This window comes from Vigna umbellata, chromosome 4, assembly GCF_029865625.1.
Source record: "Vigna umbellata cultivar VRB3 chromosome 4, Vumbellata_1.0, whole genome shotgun sequence".
NCBI lineage: Eukaryota > Viridiplantae > Streptophyta > Magnoliopsida > Fabales > Fabaceae > Vigna > Vigna umbellata.
This window is the reverse complement of record NC_142168.1, coordinates 30,426,858-30,448,524: the sequence shown is the minus strand read 5'-3', so window position 1 is coordinate 30,448,524 and position 21,667 is coordinate 30,426,858. Positions and strand designations below refer to the sequence as shown.

General features: G+C 27.1%; 2 protein-coding genes across 2 annotated transcripts; both read left to right on the top strand.

The window, feature by feature from the left end:
• Positions 1-10,128: 10,128 nt before the first annotated feature.
• LOC124833012 (protein DETOXIFICATION 16-like) lies at positions 10,129-15,444 on the top strand. The gene is made up of 8 exons (XM_088114328.1): positions 10,129-10,355; positions 11,556-12,100; positions 12,638-12,724; positions 12,872-12,928; positions 13,023-13,261; positions 13,954-14,072; positions 14,184-14,270; positions 15,194-15,444. The coding sequence occupies exons 1-8, from the start codon at positions 10,158-10,160 to the stop codon at positions 15,266-15,268; spliced, it is 1,407 nt and encodes a 468-aa protein (XP_087970454.1). The 5' UTR covers positions 10,129-10,157; the 3' UTR covers positions 15,269-15,444.
• Positions 15,445-16,177: 733 nt separating this feature from the next.
• Positions 16,178-21,102, top strand: LOC148199842 (protein DETOXIFICATION 16-like). The gene is made up of 8 exons (XM_088114372.1): positions 16,178-16,375; positions 17,602-18,146; positions 18,672-18,758; positions 18,906-18,962; positions 19,071-19,309; positions 19,633-19,751; positions 19,893-19,979; positions 20,878-21,102. The coding sequence occupies exons 1-8, from the start codon at positions 16,178-16,180 to the stop codon at positions 20,950-20,952; spliced, it is 1,407 nt and encodes a 468-aa protein (XP_087970498.1). The 3' UTR covers positions 20,953-21,102.
• Positions 21,103-21,667: the final 565 nt, after the last annotated feature.

The following is a 21,667-nucleotide window of genomic DNA, read 5'->3' as shown; positions in this document are numbered from 1 at the left end:
ATATCTCATCATTCAATTTACGAAAACACTTATGGCTAAAAATATTGCTGATCGAACACGGTGGTTTTAAAGCTCCTTTCTTCAGCTTTTATGGAAATGTAGGAGTTTTTATGAAATGAGTTTGGTTAGTTTTTCCTTAAAAAGAGAAACATATTTCAAAAGTAGTATATACCAAGAAAAAAACTAGAGAAATTTACAGTAAACTGTTTAATTTTAATTTTGTAAAAAATAATCATGACATACTTTTATATTCATTTCACACATGCTATAAGAATAAAATAGTCAAAAAATGTAAACTTTTGTATTATTTCACAAAAAAAAAAATAAAAAATAAGTAAAAATAATGTCAAATTAATGTAAAATATTTAGGTGTACGAAAGAATCTTTTAGAAAAAGAAATTATAAATTTTTTAATTTATTTGAATAAATTTTGATTACACTTTTCTTAATAGAGAGAAAATGTAGACGGATAATTATCGATGGCACGTGATTTGTTGGTAAATATATTTGATAAGAATGTTATTAAAAGTAACATTTGTTAATAACTATTGAGTACCAATATTTATCAATAAATAAAAATAATTATAGAAGATCAAATTTCGTAATAATTATAATAGTTTTTACAAAGACATAACTAATGAATTTCAGTCAGTCAGTTTTCCTTAAAAACATTTAAATTATCAACATATTTTGAATATTAGCGACTAAACATATCTACCGATAATTTCAAATTTTTGTAGTGTCTTACGTTATTAAAGTGGGTTAAGCCAATTCATTCAAGGTCCAATAATTTAACTTCAGTTGGATTGGATAAAACCAATATTATAAAATTATTATAAATATCAGCTTAGCTTCTAAAATACATATATAAATTAAATACATGTATTTAAATTAAAAATTGAATAATATTTGTTATTAAACAGCAAACACGGTTTCGTGTATTTACTTTTTTATTATATTACAGTAATATAATTTTATTATTTTTATAAGTAATTAATTGAAAAATATAAAAAAAATACAATATATATAAATATAATTTTTAAAAAATAATATTAAAAAAATTTAGTGGTTATTTTTAAAAGTAAAAAATATTTAGTTATTTGAAAACAAAGATAATTTATTTAATTACTTAATTTATTGAAAATAAATTATTTTTTATTTATTAAAAAGTAAAATTATTTTATTAAAAGATGATACAGAAAAGTTATCAAATAGTGTATTTTCTTTATATAGTGATATAAGTGATTCTGTACGAAAAATAAAAATAAAGAATGTTTTAAATTAATTTTTATTTATTTATTAAATAAAATACTACTGAGTATTTTTTTAATTGATTCAGTTTAAATAAACTTTCATCAATTCTAACAAGTTTAACCAGTTTTTAATTATATTTTTATTCTTTAATAAGTTTTCCATAGGTAGATTTTATAATTTCTTTTTAAGCTATCTCGTTCTCCAATCAAATCCGATTTTCAAAACAAAAGAGTATGAATTTTTTATGACATTAATTAAACGTATTTTTAATCATCCATATCTTTCATTAACACCAATTATTTCATTTTCCACTCTAATATCTCCTTATTCATACATAAATATTCATTAAAAGAGTGTTATTGCTAGTTGAACATGTTTGTATATATTTAAATTTCAGAATACGAGGTAAAAAAAGAACATATAGAAATATATTTAACAATACATAATTTCGTAGTTGTTGCCACATTATTAAGGGCATCTTAATTAGAGAAAAAGACAATGCTAATTAATACACAATAACAAAGAAAGACTTTTTTTCTTAGTAATTAGACATAGTTGGTCACATCACATACGTAACAATATCTTCTCAATTTGTATAACCTCCATTGTAAAAATATTGATGTTTTACGAATTCCAAATTTCATGGGATTTTTTTCACATACAATTCTATTTAAAATAACAATGTGTGTTGATAAAAAAAAAAGTATAGATTAAATATATCAATTATGGACGAAGTTTAACTCTTTTCAATCAAACTTATATTCGAAATGGGTGAACTGATTTTCAAATAACTTTCCAATATATCTCAAATTAAAAATATTACGTGAAAGATCTTAAGTCAGAAGTATAATAAATAAATTTTAACGTAATTTTTTTATTTTTGGACGTTGATAAATCAGTTAATATATTAAATAAGTAAACAAATTAAAATTTATATTTGAATTTTGGTTTTTTTATAAATATTTGTATTTATTGTGTTTCATTTTGTATTTATTTTTATTGTGGGTGATCTTCAATCATTTAACGTGTAAATTATGCAATTGGGCATTGTTGATTCAAGTAAAGGCCATAAATGAATACATATTTGTTGCATCACAACCAATATGAACTCATTAATCAATGCACACATTCATATAACATTAAAAGCATTTTGTCAATGCAACCTTTTGATATTTCTTTATGTTAATCTAATTTTATTGTAAGGTTTTTCTAACTTCTTATTTGCTTAAACCTTTCCATTTCTTTTGACTCATATTTTTGTAACAAAGTAGCATTGAAAAGTCCTTCTTTCATTGTAATAGACTTCGTTGAGATCTATCACTTTAAAAAAATATAATATTTTGATAAAAGTTAAAATGATAAAATTATGTTATTTAGATATTTAAATTTCTAAGTATAGCATCTTATTTTACTGAAAAAGTGAGTAAAATAATATTTGATTTCTAACATGAATTTTATGGTATTATACATTTCTTATGATGAAATCAGTTCAGTTTAATTGTAATATGTTTATTTATTTTATAAACTATAATAGCTTACTTTCTATTTTGTTTGTGTTTTGTGTTTGTTGTTTTTCTTTTGGAACGATCACTTTTATCAATGTAAGTAGATGAAAAATCAGAAAGTGATGTATTCTAAAAGATGTTGGTGCAGGTATATAGATATAGGATTGTGAAAACTAAGTTTAGCTTCTATATTTCGAAAGCTTTGTAGTTTTATAATAAGCTTTTATTTCCTTGAAGTTGTTTATGTAGAACCTAATATATATACTAGCATGATTGTTTTTGGATAACTAATAGTATATTGACGTGTCTGTAATTATTTATGAAATATATATATATATATATATATATATATATATATATATATATATATATATAATATTTGAAAATAATATTATGTAAATGACAACTAATTAGAGAACAAAATAAATATATATAAAACATTTAAATATAAACTTAAATTTACCACTCCCTTCTCGTTAAGTATCTGATTTATCACTTAAAAATTGGTTATAGGAAAACATATACAATACTCAAAATTTCATTTTATGTTCTTAAAAAGAATTTTAATATAAAAATATAATTTTTTTCAAACATAATTTTCATACAAGAATATAAGAATTTTCCAAAAAGAATTTACATGCAAAATATATAAGAATACTTAAATTAAATTAGTGAGTGTAACAACTTAAAATAAAAAAAGACAAGTATGAAACTCTTATTTTAGTGTCAAATAGAGCAAGAGTTATCTCTCTTCATTATAAAAATGGAATAGAACAAGTGAGACGAAACTAAACAATAAATTGATATTTTATTGTTTTTAAGTAACATATAATATATGAAAAATAAGTAGATGCAATAAGTTTTATACTTTATAGAATTAGGAAAAAAATAACAAGTGAGGACAAAAATATAAAAAAAAAATCTTAATTTGTTTCTCTACATAATTCATCTATTTTTAAGATGTTTAATTTTAGATTTTAATATTCATTAAAATTAAAAGAGGTATATTATAAAAAAATTGAAAATCCTCCTCCATCCTCTGCTGCTTTTTGTAATCCTTTCCGATTTATTTCAACAACTTTATTTTCAATTATTTACTTAAATAAGTTATCTTTTTCTTATACTATTTTTTTTTTCAGTTTCTTTTATAGCTTTTACTTTTTTTTTTCTCATTGACTTTATACAATATGTTTGTACATTATCAAAACAAATCATACTTTTGAGAAGTATCTTCATTTTCAAAGATTTAATTAACAAAAAATTAACTATAAAGAAGTATTGTTTTTTAAGTCTAATTCAATCTCAAAAAATCAATTTATTAAATAAGATTTACATTTCACTTATATATTACAATTTAGTTTTATCTCTCGATTTGAGACTTTTAATCGTAGAGTGAGTTACATGAGAAGGACTCTATGTTGTTGAGTCCACAAATTCTGAGTGCAGCGTTGAAGATATTTATTTCATTAACGAGCCCTATGAGTATCGGACAGACCCTGTATGATTAATGGACATGGTAGCATTAATACTATTTAATGAGACTACAGACTAAATCGTTAGAAGAAGAAGAAAAAAGATAGTGAATTTTGAAGTCTCACCCATTTTCATACACAAACAGATACAGTTCTCAGAAATCACACCTTCGTGCTGTGAATTTCATTTGCAACGTAATTTATAGACCAACACTTCTTCTGCCTTTTTCACTTCACAAATGCTGTTTCAATTCAAAAATTAAATGAAAAGGAAAGAAACGTCAAAAGCGGGTGTTACCAAAAAAAAATAAAAAAAATACCGCTTGAAATAATTTTTTTTATCTTTGATACTATTTTTTCTTATTTTTTTTAAAAAATAAAAAAATATTTTTTAATAATCATCTCGTCTTTATAACGTCTTAAATGAATATAAATATATACATAATTAAAAAAATAAAGAAATGATATCTTTTCTATCAAATATTGGTGATACCAAAGGATTATTTCCGAAGGTCTTTGAGCCGTCCATATTGACTTTGGTGAATTAACTTACCAAAGGATATATGACCCTCGGTAAGATGCTGGTATAATTAATTCCAACAGACTTGGGTTTCCCTCTGCCAACTTTCATTTTTCGAGCCAAAGTTTCCCTTTCTTTCTTCGAACCCTCACCAACATTCCCCCTTTCACCAGCATTCCCTCTTTCTTCGAGCCATCGAACCCTCACCAACATTCCCCAAATCTGCAAGGTTTCATTCACGAACGTCGCCTCCCTCCTTCGCACAGGCATTCGCACTTCATTCGCGCAAGCATTCTTCGGTGGCGGTTCGTTCTATGGTTGCAGGGGTTGCGTAACAAAGTGGTTGTCGCTGCGTCAGGAGGGCTTCGTGGAGGAGTCGACAACGATGACGAGGGGCTTCCTGGTGCGTTAAGAGCAGTGTGGGGTTCGTGGAGGAGGCAACAACCGAAGACAACACACCTGCTCGACTTCTCTCGCGTCGATATGTAAGTCTCTTCACTCCTCATTTTTCCTATTTTTCATCTTCTTTTCACTGTTTTGCTTTAATTTTTAGCTTTTATAATTTGTTCCAAACTTGTTCTAAACCATTTTACCATGGAAAATATTAGTGGAGCATTTTGTGTAAAGCTCCTTGATTAGTTGATTGTGTGGCCTGCCCAAAATGACAAACTATCTTCACCTTAGTGATTGATATCTTATTCATCTTGTTTGCTGCTTATTTTCAGTGTTTTAAAACATGCAACAACCGTGGAAGTTGCATTTAGTCTCGAAGTTTCATCAACCTCCCTCGAGACATATGGCACAAGCAAAGCTATAGATAATGGCACAAACAATGGCTCGCTGTCTACATATTTTGCTAAAGAAAAAATTCATATCCTAGTGGTTTAGTTTAGGATCATTGCTTTTGTTTAAAGGTTTTGAATTCACAAAACCTCTTCCAATTAATTAGGTTTGGAAGTGAAGCAGGGCTTACTTGTATTTCATAGAGACTTCTCTCCCTCTGCTGGTATTCAAGAAAGCCAGACTCCCATTGCTTTTCATAACTCTTCATTGACCTTGCTAATCCTCCCTATCACTTTTTTATTACTGAATACAAAAATTGAACTCTAATTCTTATTAACCTTATATTACTCCTGACTTGGGCCTCTTGGCGAAGGTTGTTTTTTTGCTCATTGACAACAACATCAGCATCTTTATTGTCTACACCAGTACAAACTTTATATTATGCGAGAAAGACTTTCTCTTATTTTTCTTTCTCTCTTATTTGGTCGTTGTCTTCAAATGACTCTAATGTATATTACTAATCTGATTCATCTCTAAAGGAGACTTAATTATTCTCATTATTTGGGTCTATTTTCTTTATAAGAAGGGAGCTCAGTAACTCAGCATTTAATAATGTTAGTTAAAAGATAAAACAATCTAAAATAATACTTTGAAAACGTGAAAAAAGATAAGGAAAAATTAATATTTTCACTTGTTTGTTAATGTTTGTGACAAATCATAATTAAAATATGAATTTAAATAGTATCTTTAAATTACACTTTTACAACTAAAAAGTTGTAACTAAAAAGTTATTTTAATATATATATGCCTAGTTATTAATTTTTTTCTCATTTTAGAGAAAATAAAATTTAAGTATAAATTAAAAATTTTAAATTCCACTTCTGCAATTAAAAAAAAATCCTATTGTACAGTTTTATCTTCTTTCTAGTGCTATTTTAATCTAAATTTGTCTTTTTGTTTTACGTTAGTGATAAGTGTCTCTTAATATAATCTTTAATTTTAAAAGGATTCAAAACAAATTTTAATATGAAATTTATTTATGCTCATTATGAGTTTAAGTTATATTGGACTAGAAAAAAAATATAATTTTTTAATTGTAGGTCAAAATAAATTTCAATGCACTTAACAGTGGATAAGTGTCTCTTCATATAATCTTTAATTTTAAAAGGATTAAAAAAAATTAATATAAAATTTATTTATGCTCACTATGAGTTTAAGTTATATTGGACTAGAAAAAATATAATTTTTTAATTGTAGGTCAAAAAAATTCAAACTTAACATACGGTTTAAATTATTTCAGTTTGATTGAAAGCGACTGATCTATCACCACGGATTTATAATTTTAAACTACTATTTTATTATAATTATTTATTATTTTTAATTATGTAAAATATTTTTAAAAATTAAAATGTTGTTCAATAACTTTTTAATGATATAATATTTATTTGTCATGTAAGTGGACATTTTAATTTTTACTTATTCTTTTTATAATAATCCTTAACAAAAATATATAAATAAACACGTTGATTCAACTATTGTAAATAAATGAGTTTGTATTGTAATTAATGTATACATTTAATTAAAATTATAAAAGTTGTTTAAATTATTCAATTCACTTAATTTAATTATCAATTGAATTATAAAATTTATCATTCTTCTTAAAAGACAGTTTGATAGCTTTATATATAATTCTTGAGTCAAGATAAGTGTTACTAATAATTTATTATCTAAAACAAATTTACTAATAGACATGGGAAAATTAGGAATAGTAAACAGACCATAGATATCAAATATTTGTTTTCTTTCATTCATATTAATTATTAATTAGTGATAAGAAAATATGATATAGTGCACTACAATATTTCATATTGAAACATATAATATAAGTTTGTTGATTAATTTTAAACTTGTTAAAATTACATTGTAAATAAAATAACAATTTTATTAATATATTTATTTCCCCTTTATATTTTTCATGTAGACATATATGACACATATTGTATTTTGGCAACTATTGTGATTGCATCATATTCAATGCCAATTTTCTTTTACTATAATGCTTTTCATGCCCTTTTCAAGGTCATCATGTCCAATCATATAAATCTCTCTGTTTGATAAAGTTGGTCCCATCAATGTCCAATATAAAAATTTCACTATATTTTCAAAAATTAAAAATTACCTTCATTTATAATGATTTTTTGTCTTTTAGCCATTTCTCTTCCATGCATATGTCTCTATTTCAATGCGAGGATTAATAAAATAAAAATATAAATAATGATGTATTTTCTTTTATTTGATTAAGAGAAAAAATAAAATAAAAATCTTCAAATTCGAAACTTGCTTAGGTGATAAATATACCTTCGAACTAAGAATACGTCCATTATTATTATTATTATTATTATTATTATTATTATTATTATTATTATATTATTATTATTTATATACGTATTTATCAAAATTATTTCGATAAATTTATTCGTAAATACTATATTAACTTTTTGAAAATTAAGTTTAACTTACGTGTAAGTTTTTTTCTTACTAGTATAAAAACGTTTACATATATATATATATATATATATATATATATATATATATATATATATATATATATATATATATATATATATATAAAGTACTGGATAAAATGGGTAGTCATTTTGGTCTCTAATAACATTAGTCATTAATTTTGGTAATTATGTATCAAGAAGATAGTAATTAATACAAATCAACAATTAAATCAGTCATAACTTAATTAGTAATATTATTTTTTCATTTATAGTGATAGAAATTTTAGTCATTATTTACTACAAGTGAATTCTTATGTTAATATATATTATAGGGTTAAATATGTTTTTAATCCCTAAATTATGAATTGATTTTGTTTTTAGTCCTTCTTTCAAACTAAGGTACTTTTCGGTCATTCTCCTCTAGGAAATCATAATTTTTCGTCCTAAAAACTCAACGGCGTTAAAAAAAACTGAGCTGGCTAACGGTGGAGTGTCATGTCATTTTTTTTTACAGAGTCAATTTGTCCCTCATCGTATGGTAATGACCAAACAGTATTGATAATGACTGAACGGTTATAATGACTGAATGGTGATTGTAATCGAACAGTATTGGTAATGGTCGAACGATTATAACGACTGAATGGTGATGGTAACCGAACAATGATGGTGACTGAATGATGATAGTGATCGAACGGTGAGGGACAAATTGATTCAGTATCAGAAAAAAAAATGAAGTGGCACTTCACCGTTAGCCAGCTTAGCTTCTTTTTAACGCTGTTAGTTTTAGAGGACGAAAAATTAAGGTTTCCTAAAAGAAGATGACTAAAATGTACCTTACTTTGAATGAGAGACTAAAAACAAATTTGATTGATAGATTAGAGACTAAAAACATATTTAGCCCTGTATTATATAAATTCTTATATACATTAAATAAATTCTTATATACATTACATAAATATGCATTAATTAAGTATTGAATTTCTTTATATTAATATAAGAACTTTTAATGGTATAATAACATATTTCTAATTAACACTTCACATTATATTATTAATTAATTAAATGTTCTTTTAAATATAACCTTTAAATTAATAATTTCAATACTTATCAATCTTATCATATACCTATAGTTAAATAATAATAATAAATATTTAGAGTAAATTTTACTTATAAAGTTATATTGTGATTTAAAATAGTTTAAAGTTAAATAAAATTTGTTTAAAATGCTTCAAAACATTTATTGTGTAACATAGTTTACAAAATTTAATAATATCATTATAGCTTATAATAATATAGCTTGTTTAAGTTTTTTTAATATTTAATGATAAAATTAATAATTTTTTTTGAAATTGATTAAAATAGTTGAATACATTCAATAATAACATTATATATTATTGGAAATAGTTTGAAAAGTTACTAATAGCATTACAACTCTGTTTACTCTTTGAATTGTTTTTAAATCAGGAAATAATTACATCATTTAATAACTATTTAATTTTTTTATATAAAATTTTAATATATAATATGATATCATTTAAGTATGTTACTAAATGGATTAAAGTGAATCACTAAATGCGTTTATTTTTATTTTATTTTTTCTTTACTCATTTTCTAATTCAACTACGTCAACGCGGCGTTTTCGAAAAAACCATGCCACGAAGCCAGTTTCCATGCAAAGAAACAAAAAGCTGTCTATTTTTTTATCTGTTTTCAAAAAGTTTTTGAAGATGCCAAATTCTAATTTTCGAATAAAAACATATAGCATTTAATGATATGATGTATTCTAATAATAAATTCAGTCTTTCTTTTTTATCGTTTACAGAAGTTTATATTTATGAGAAAACACTCCCTTTAAGACCAAAAACTATCAATATTGAACAAAAAATTATAGTAAAATCTGCACCTACATTTGAGAATGAACACATGTTAAGATTTATTAATTATTTGTAACAGTAAAGTTATACAGGGTTCTAATTAATGTTATATATTAATGTATTTATATCAATTTAATAAAAAAGTAAATATTTTATTTATGTTTGACCATACTAGGATTTTGTTTATATAGATAGTATTGTGTTGTTGGGGAAAGTACTGTCATTATAGTGAGAAAGAGAGAATGCCGTTGTGGAGAAAGGAGGTGAAAGAAGAAGCAAAGAAACAGCTATGGCTGGCAGGACCTATGATATTTGTGTGTGTGTTTCAGTTCAGTTTGCAGCTTATATCTCTCATGTTTGTAGGTCATTTGAGTGAGATATGTTTGGCTGCTGTATCTCTGTCAACTTCAATTGTCAATTCTACTGGTTTCAATGTCATGGTAAGTTTACACCATTTTCTCTGTGTTATAGTTTACCAACTTCTTGCAGAATGTTTTCTCAGATGAGATCTATACATGCATGTTAATTATAATTACTTTGCATAATTATATGTCATATATATGGAAGTTTTCTTTCTCAGTCACCCCAATTTCAAGTTTTGCATAACTCCTGAAGATATATCTTTCTCAAACAAGAAAAATGTATAAAACTATATAAGTTCAAATTTCATTGTTGATTAAGAGGAAAAGAACAAGCACCAAGTTTATTACAGATCCTTTCTAGTGTTTTGCTTGAGCTGTCAGAGTTTTCAATATACTGGTACATATGTGTTCAACACTGATCATTTTGCAATTGTAGATTTACACAGGTTGATAAGAATCTGGTCTGAATGTGAGTTTGAATTTATTTGGGGAGATCACTTTTTTCCACTTTACTCTCTTTTTAAATGTTGTTAAGTTTTTTTTAAATAAATAAAAAGATAAATAATTTTTTAATTTTAATAAATTATTGTATTTTTTATTTGTTATTTTTATTTCTACTTGTGGTAAATAATAAAAGAGAAATTGTAATTTTGAATTAAAAAATAAATCTTTCAAAACAATATTAAAGAGAATAATTTGAATTAGAGAAATCTATTAAAACTGTAATTGTTATCGTCATTAAGTCCTGTACCAGTAATTTTTAAGTTGGTGTGTGTTGGAACTCAAACATGTTATTAATGTCTTGTTGGGTGGGTAATAAGAATGTCTGTTTTCTAGGTTCTTCCCTCTTCAAAACCTAAACATCTTTTTCCTATCTCGATGTGCATAATTATTAAGGTTGTCTGCTGGTTGATGTACATAGATTGTTTTAATTTAGGGTTTAACATCTCAAACCAAATCAAATTAATGTTCAATTAATCTTACAGAGAATATAATATTTAACATTTTTTTAACATAAAACTTTAATATAATTAATGGGTTTATAGATATCTTTATATATATATATATATATATATTATATATATATATATATATATATATATATATATATATATATATATTGTTCATATATTAATATTTTTTTCCTCATAAACTTATAATTTCATACTTAAATTTGATTCCTTATTATCAAATAGCACAACACATATTTTATATAATGTATATATGATTATTATATACACATTTTATTGACTAATGTTGATGGTTCAATTTGCTTAGATGGGTCTATCAAGTGCATTGGACACATTTTGTGGCCAAGCATATGGAGCAAAGCAGTATCACATGCTTGGTGTGCACACCCAAGGAGCCATGGTGGTTCTTATCATTGCTAGCATACCAGTGTCCATTATTTGGGTATACTTAGAGCCTATTCTTGTGCTTTTACATCAAGACAAAGAAGTTGCAAAACTAGCTCAACTATATGCCAGATATTTGATCCCAAGTCTTTCCGCCAATGCTCTTCTTCGATGCATTACTAAGTTCTTACAAACCCAAAACATAGTCTTTCCTATGGTGCTAGCCACTGGCTTGACTAGTTTGTTGCACTTGCTTCTCTGTTGGGTTTTCATTCTAAAACTTGACCTTGGTATCAAAGGATCTGCCATTGCAATTTGCATATCAAATTGGTTTAACACCATAATCTTTGCACTTTACATTCGATTCTCCCCTTCATGCAAACAAACTTGGACTGGTTTCTCTAAGGAAGCATTGCATAACATCCCAAAATTTCTCAGACTTGCCTTTCCTTCAGCAGTCATGGTGTGGTAAGTTCTTGTTTTCTGAACCACAACTTTCTTTCATAGAATATAACAACTTAACATTGCAACCAACATAGTTAATGAGTACATTTTTCATGCATCATTTTAAAGATACACTATTATAAACAAAACTTTTTATAATAGGTAAAACAGAATTTCTATAACAGTAATAGGTTTTTACAGCATCATAAAAAGGATGAGTTTTTTATACCAGAATATTGTCATAATCCGTTTTACTTGTTATATAATTAATTCTATTAAAATATGTACACAACTTAGTCCATACATGACATGCTTTTGTCATCAATTTATCTCTTGAAGCAAAATAAAAATCACTCTTTAATCATCTTAAGATCAAGTTATGTGACTGGTAAAGAAAAGAGTAATGTAATGTAGGGTATATTTTTGGAGGATGGCAATGTACATTTACTTTAATCTTAAACTTGTAAGAACTTGTTTAGTTTCCTTGTCACTAGAATGTGAATGACTGATGCTGAGATATTCTGATTGTTGCTTCTGTTGTATTGTATCATTATGTTGCAGCTTAGAATCATGGACGTTTGAAATAATTGTGATCTTGTCGGGTGTTCTTGCTAATGCGAAGATGGAAACATCTGTTCTTTCTATATGGTTAGTTTTTCTGTTGATATCTGAAGTAATAAGCTAATGTTTGTTCTGGATACTGTATAGAATATGCTGTTATATTTTTATCTTTCTTAATGGAAACCCCACTTCCTTCTCAATGTATGATCAGTTGTATTTCCTTTTGCATCTCAGCCTTAACACGTCTGGTATATTTTGGATGGTACCATTTGGAGTTAGTGCTGCTGGAAGGTTAGTCTTTCTTAGAGAAATGCATTGTTTATATGGTAATACCATATATTATTGACCATAACATGTCTAACTACATGTTATACCTCTCAAACAGTACAAGGATCTCAAATGAATTAGGAGCTGGTAGACCAAAAGCTGCATATTTAGCAGTTAAAGTCACCATGTTCATGGCCTTTTTGGTGGGGCTTGTAGAATTTTCTGTCCTTATGTCGTTATGGAAAGTTTGGGGGCGTGCTTTTACCAATGTGCATGAAGTTCTCACACATGTGATTTCCATGATGCCAATTCTTGCAAGTTCTGCCTTTGTAGATTCAATTCAAACAGCATTTCAAGGTATTGAATAAGTTCATTCAATGATGAGGTTCAAAAAGTCCATTTTTCCATTTCCCTTTGGTTTAATCCTTTTCGACATCCCTATTTATGTACGAATGTCTCAATTGGGTCCTCGTTTTTTAAAGTGTATCAAAATGGTCCTTAATTTTGAAAATTGATATCAATTGAGTCCTTTCCGTTAAGTTGGCTGGACGGCGTTAAAAAAATTGATGAGTGGATGCTGAGATGACGAACGAACGCTCGTCCACCAGAGAACGAACGCTCGTCGACCTCTTACTGCTGGACGACCGTTCGTTCCACACTGGACGACCGTTCGTTCGGTGGTCGACAAGCGTTCGTTTGCTGGTGGACGAGCGTTCGTTCGCTGGTGGACGAGCGTTCGTTCGTCATCTCAGCATCCACTCATCAATTTTTTTAACGCCGTCCAGCCAACTTAACGGAAAGGACTCAATTGATATCAATTTTCAAAATTAAGGACCATTTTGATACACTTTAGAAAACAAGGACCCATCTGAGACATTCGTACATAAATAGGGATGTCGAAAAGGATTAAACCTTTCCCTTTTGATTGAATGTTCAAGAATTGCATTAAATTGATTCAACGAAAACAAAGTAATCTCATCCAATTCCATTATTTCTCTTATATTTTCATTATATTATAGAATGTGAACTTTTTCACTGATTATGAACAGGTGTTGCCAGAGGATGTGGTTGGCAGAAACTTGGTGCATATATCAATCTAGGATCTTATTATATTTTGGGTGTTCCTTTTTCCGTTGTCTCAGCTTTTGTATTCCACATGAAGGGACAGGTAAATTAGCCATTTAACTTTTTAAAAAAGATCTTACAGTAAATATCAATGTGTAATTTATTAACAGCTGAAACTATTAAATATTAATGTGTTGATTCTTGATGAGTACAGGGGCTATTTTTAGGGATTGTATTAGCACTTACTGTGCAAGTGGTGTGTTTTCTTCTTCTCACCTTACAGGCCAATTGGGAGAAAGAAGTAAGTGTTGAGAAAAACTCACGTTATACACACTCTCTGATATTTTTCTTAGACTGAATATGTTATTTATTGATAATTGAAGGGTAAATAGTCGTGATACTTGCAATATTACGGAAATAAAAATAAAATCTGAAATGAAATTTCAACTATCTTAAAAATAAAATTTGTCTAATCTATCATAAAATAATAATGTATCTAAATAAATAGAAAATCATAACTACTTGTTCCTATTTTATCTCTATCAAAATAAAACTAAATATTACTAGACCTAAAACTAATAAAATAAGATTTAAACAAAATTATTAATAAAACTCTAAAAGTTAAGTTTATCTCAAGAGTAAGTTATCTTATCTTCAACTCAATTTGTTAACCAATTCTATTTGTACTAATATAATTTTGGGTTTTTGACTTTATTTTTATTGAAAATTTTATGTCAACTAAACGTATGATCAATTTAGAATATATAAATGAATATAAATTTTACTTAACAAGTCAGTTTTGTATGATTAAGTTGAATTTAAAGTTCACTTCTTAATCATTTTATCAATTGGTTTTACACAATTAAATTTGTCTTAAACCTGTGATCTAAATTTTGTTTTTACAAATGTGATTGTAGATTTCACAAGATTGAACTTGCCTTAAACCAGTGTTATATGAAATTTTGTTTTTACAAATATGATTCTATATCTTTTGAATGTGCTCTAATGAAGTTTTAGTGTCTTCCTTGTAATATCTCACTATGAAGCAAGTGTGATGCAATGTCATATATTGAAGCAATTATTTCTGATCAATTGTACGTCTAATTATATTAGGGGAACTTTAAAATAAATTTATTGTAAGTGATTAAACTAATTAGTTCTCTTAATTTGATTCTTTGGTGGTTGTTCCTTGACTAATATCGGTTTGTTTTGTTTATTGTTCAGGCAGAAAGGGCAGTTGCAAGAGTAAGAAACAGTGAAGCCAATGTTGAGGACCAAAATATTGATGTTGCTTCATAGTTTAACAATATTTGTTCTAAGTAGAGCACTTATCTTGGAAAATTAATGTTGTTTAATTATATGAATCCCAAACTTAGCATCAATGTACTTAAGCACAACATAATTATAACTTTGTAGCACACACTCTCAAAACAATAACCGTCAATTTTCTGAGAAATTATGAACCAATTTCTTTTAGTCTATATTCTGGTGCAATAAAATAAAATAAAATGTGTGAAGAAAAAAGGAAAGTGAGTAAAAAATATATTTATTTGCTGAGAAGTAAAAGTAACATTAAAATGAAATAAAATTGTCATGGTAAAGTAATAAATAAATTAAAATAGTGTTACTGTTTTTATCGGATTTTTGCAAGGAAGATTTTTTTCAAGATGGAATATGAGACTTTGAAGACATTCATTTATTACAGAAATTTTCTAACGTCAATAAAAATTTAAAAATATTATATATTGAGTGATGAAAAGAAATTAAGTAAGTTTTTCATGTTATATTTATAAGTTCATGAGTAAATTAATATAGATATATTAATCAGGTTCTACTACTTGAATTTTTTTTTTAATAATAATTATTGTACACTGGTCAACGCAAATCCAAAGCTAATGATTAGTCAATCCTTCAAAATCTCTAAAACAAAAACAACCAGTTGTTAGCAATGTTAGTAATTCATCTTGAATGTTAAGAATACCTCAAGTTATTAATAAGATAAAATTGGATGGTAATTAGGTTAATTTTAAACAAAAATTCATTTGAAAACCTATAAATATTTTACAGGATTCTAATTAATGTTTTATGTATTTTTATCAATTTAATAAAAGTAAATATTTTATTTACCTTTTTACCGTGAGGATTTTGTTTATATAGATAGTATTGTGTTGTTGGGGAAAGTACTGTCATTATAGTGAGAAAGAGAGAATGCCGGTGTGGAGAAAGGAGATGAAAGAAGAAGCAAAGAAACAGCTATGGCTGGCAGGACCTATGATATTTGTGTGTGTGTTTCAGTTCAGTTTGCAGCTTATATCTCTCATGTTTGTAGGTCATTTGAGTGAGATATGTTTGGCTGCTGTATCTCTGTCAACTTCAATTGTCAATTCTACTGGTTTCAATGTCATGGTAAGTTTACACCATTTTCTCTGTGTTATAGTTTACCAACTTCTTGCAGAATGTTTTCCCAGATGAGATCTATACATGCATGTTAATTATAATTACTCTGCATAATTATATGTCATATATGGAAGTTTTCTTTCTCAGCCACACCATTTTCAAGTTTTGCATAACTCCTGAAGATATATCTTTCTCAAACAAGAAAAATGTATAAAACAATAAGTACAAATTTCATTGCTGATTAAGAAGAAAAGAACATGCACCAAGTTTATGACAGATCCTTTCTAGTTTTTTGCTTGAGCTGCCAGAGTTTTGAATATCAGATTATGATCTCAATATACTGGTAGATATGTATTCAACACTATTCATTTTGGAATTGTAGATTTACACAAGTTGATAAGAATCTGGGTTGAATGTGAGTTGAATTTATTTGGGGAAGACACTTTTTTTCACTTTACTCTCTTTTTAAATGTTGTTAAGTTTTTTTAAAATAAATAAAAAGATAAATAATTTTTTTAATTTTAATAAGTTCTTGTATTTTTTATCTGTTGTTTTTATTTCTACTTGTTGTAAACAGTAAAAGAGTAATTGTAATTTTGAATTAAAAAAAAATCTTTCAAAACAATTAACCCCTAAAAAAATAAAGAGAATAATTTGAATTACAGAAATCGATTAAAACTATAATTATTATTATTATTATTATTATTAATAAGTCCTGTACCAGTAATTTTTTGGGTTTGTGTCTGTTGGAACTCAAACATGTTATTAATGTCTTGTTGGAATAAGAATGTCTGTTTTCTAGGTTCTTCCTGTTCAAAACCTAAACATCTTTTTCCTATCTTGATGTGCAAAATTATTAAGGTTGTCTGCTGGTTGATGTACATAGATTGTTTTAATTTAGGGTTTAACATCTCAAACCAAATCAAACTAATGTTCAATTAATCTTACAGAGAATATAATACTTTAACATTTTTTAACCTAAAAAACTTTAATATAATAGGTTTATAGATATCTTTTTTTATATATATTGTTCATATATTAATATTTTTTTCCTCATAAACTTATAATTTCATACGTAAATTCTTTACATTATTAATTCAAATTTATTACATTTCAATTTGATTTAATAGAATGAGTAACTCATTATTATCAAATAGTACAACACATGTTTTATATTATGTATATGATTATTATACACATGTTATTGACTAATGTTGATGGTTCAATTTGCTTAGATGGGTCTATCAAGTGCATTGGACACATTTTGTGGCCAAGCATATGGAGCAAAGCAGTATCACATGCTTGGTGTGCACACCCAAGGAGCCATGGTGGTTCTTATCATTGCTAGCATACCAGTGTCCATTATTTGGGTATACTTAGAGCCTATTCTTGTTCTTTTACATCAAGACAAAGAAGTTGCAAAACTAGCTCAACTATATGCCAGATATTTGATCCCAAGTCTTTCGGCCAATGCTCTTCTTCGATGCATTACTAAGTTCCTACAAACCCAAAACATAGTCTTTCCCATGGTGCTAGCCACTGGCTTGACTAGCTTGTTGCACTTGCTTCTCTGTTGGGTTTTCATTCTAAAACTTGACCTTGGTATCAAAGGATCTGCCATTGCAATTTGCATATCAAATTGGTTTAACACCATAATCTTTGCACTTTACATTCGATTCTCCCCTTCATGCAAACAAACTTGGACTGGTTTCTCTAAGAAATCATTGCATAACATCCCAAAATTTCTCAGACTGGCCTTTCCCTCAGCAGTCATGGTGTGGTAAGATCTTGTTTTTTGAACCACATCTTTCTTTCATAGAATATAACAACTTAGCATTGCAAGAACATAGTTAATGAGTACATTTTCATGCATCATTTTAAAGATACACTACTAGTATACACTGGACTTTTTATGACATAAAAAGGATTTATTATGACAAATATTATAGCTTTTAAATTGTAAAAGTTATAGAAAATTCACTCTTTATGTGACATTGAGACATTGCGAAAACATGTCCTAGTAAATTAGTTTTACTTGTCATAAAATTAATCCTATTAAAATATGTACACAACTTACTCCATACATGCCATGCTTTTGTCATCAATTTAGCTCTATAAGCAAAACAAATATCACTATGTAATCATCTTAAGATCATGTTATGTGACTTTTGGAGGATGGCAATGTACATTTACTTTAATCTTACTTGTAAGAACTTGTTTCGTTTCCCTTGTGACTAGAATGTGAATGACTGATGCTGAGATATTCTGATTGTTGCTTCTGTTGTATTGTATCATTATGTTGCAGCTTGGAATCATGGACGTTTGAAACAATTGTGATCTTGTCTGGTATTCTTGCTAATGGGAAATTGGAAACATCGGTTCTTTCTATATGGTTAGTTTTTTTGTTGATATCTGAATTGATAAGCTAATGTTTGTTCTGTGTATACAGTATGCTATTATATTTTTATCTTTCTTAATGGAAACCCCACTTTCTTTCCTTCTTAATGTATGATAAGTTGTATTTCTTTTTGCATCTCAGTCTTAACACGTCTGGTATATTTTGGATGGTACCATTTGGAGTTAGTGCTGCTGGAAGGTTAGTCTTTCGTAGAGAATTGCATTGTTTATATGGTAATAACATATGTAATGAACTTTGCATATTATTGACCATAACATGGCTAACTACATTCTACCTCTCAAACAGTACAAGGATCTCAAATGAATTAGGAGCTGGTAGACCAAAAGCTGCATATTTAGCAGTTAAAGTCACCATGTTCATGGCCCTTTTGGTGGGGCTTGTAGAATTTTCTATCCTTATGTCGTTATGGAAAGTTTGGGGGCGTGCTTTTACCAATGTGCATGAAGTTCTCACACATGTGATTTCCATGATGCCAATTGTTGCAAGTGCTGCTTTTGTAGATTCAATTCAAACAGCATTTCAAGGTATTGAATAAGTTCAATCAATGATCAGGTTCAAAAAGTCCATTTTTCCATTTCCCTTTTGATTAAATGTTCAAGATTGCATTAAATTGATTCAACGAAAACAAAGTAATCTCATCCAGTTCCATCATTTCTCTTGTATTACCATTCATTTAATACATAATACAAGAGTAAAATGTTTATAAAAATGTAAATTTTTGTATTTTTTCAAGAAAGAATAAAGTAAAAAGTAGAGAAGGATAATGTTAAATGAACTAAAAAATTTAGGTACGTCAAAGAATCATTTTTCATTATAAAATGTGAACTTTTTCACTGATTATGAACAGGTATTGCCAGAGGATGTGGTTGGCAGAAACTTGGTGCATATATCAATCTAGGATCTTGCTATATTTTGGGTATTCCTTTTTCCGTTGTCTCAGCTTTTGTATTCCACATGAAGGGACAGGTAAATTAGCCATTTAACTTTTGAGAAAAGATCTTATAGTAAATATCAAAATCCTTCTGGTTTGTAGCTAAGCTAATAGCATTGTGTAATTTATTAACTGAAACTATTAAATATTAATGTGTTGATTCTTGATGAGTACAGGGGCTATTTCTGGGGATTGTATTAGCACTTACTGTGCAAGTGGTGTGTTTTCTTCTTCTCACCTTACAGGCCAATTGGGAGAAAGAAGTAAGTTATCCTATCTTCAACTCAATATGTTATCAATTATGAATATTACCAGAGATAGAAATATGATACTGCAAAATCTTGAATGATTTGTCATTGCTAACATCTTACAAAATATAGAGTTAAGGAATGAGAAAAGATCGAAGAGAAAATCTGATACATACTCATAAAGATGAAAGTTTGCTACAAGACCATGGTCCATTTTCCCCTTTAAATAACTAAAGATTTGTTTTATGTACTGTTAGTTTCCAGTCAACTAGAAATAAGGTCAATTTAGAGTATATAAATGATGTAAATCTCAATTTAGAGTATATAAATGATGTAAATCTCACTTTACAAGCCTATTTTATGGGGTTTAATTAGGCTTAAAGAACACTTCTTAACCTGGTATCACTTCTTAACCTGGTATCACAGTTTTTAACCAGTTCTAGTTCTACTAATATAATTTTGGGTTTTTGATCTTATTTTTGTGGGAAATTCCAGAGATAAAATCAATTTAAAATATACAAGTTGATGAAAATCTCATCTAACAAGTCGGTTGTATGTTATTAAGTTTAGTTTAAAATTCACTTTTTAATAATTTTATCAAATTAGTTTCACTCGATTGAACTTGTCTTAAACATGTGTTCTATGAAATTTTGTTTGTGATTCTAGATCTTTTGAATATGCTCTAAAGAAGTTTTAGTGTCTTTCTTGTGATATCTCACCATGAAGCAATTGTGTTACAATGTCATATATTCAAGCAATTATTTCTGACCAATTGTACATCTAATTTATATATTAGGGGAACTTTAAGAAAACTTTAAGATAAATTTATTGTAAGTGATTAAACTAATTAGTTTTCTTAATTTGATTCTTTGGTGGTTGTTCCTTAACTAATATCAGTTTGTTTATTGTTCAGGCAGAAAGGGCAGTTGCAAGAGTAAGAAACAGTGCAGCCAAAGTTGAAGGCCAAAATGTTGATGTTGCTTCATAGTTTAACAATATTTGTTCTAAGTAGAGCACTTATCTTGGAAAATTAATGTTGCTTAATTATATGAATCCCAAAAAATCAACGTTCAAATGAAAGAAAATTGTCATGGTAAAGTAATAAATAAATTAAAATAATGTTATTGTTTTTATCGGATTTGGATGGAGGAATTTCAAGATGGAATATGAGACTTTGAAGAATTAAATTGTTGTTTCATAGTGAAAGAATTCCAATTTACAAAGAGAAATGAAGACAATCATTTATTGCACAAATTTTTTAACGTTCAATTCAATAAAAAATTGAAAAATATTATATATTAAGTGATGAAAAGAAATTAAGTAAGCCTTTCATAAATGTTATATTTATAAGTTCATGAATAAATGAATATAGATATGTTAATCAGGTTCTATTACTTGAAATCTTTCGAAAAATGATAATTATCATATTTATATATTCAAATTCTTTGATTTTTAGTTTCAAATATATTTTTTTTTCCGAATATATTGAAATTCAAGTATTTCAGATCAATCGAGTAAATATAATTATCCATTCATTTTATTATGAATATATATAAAAGAGAGAATCTTTTTATACTTTCTATTCCTCCTAATATTTGATTTCTAACTTGCTTTCCACTTTATGTTGCCATTATTATCTTTTACTTTTGGATTTTTGTCTGCATTATTATAACAAAAAAAAAGTTTTACATTATTTTTTATAA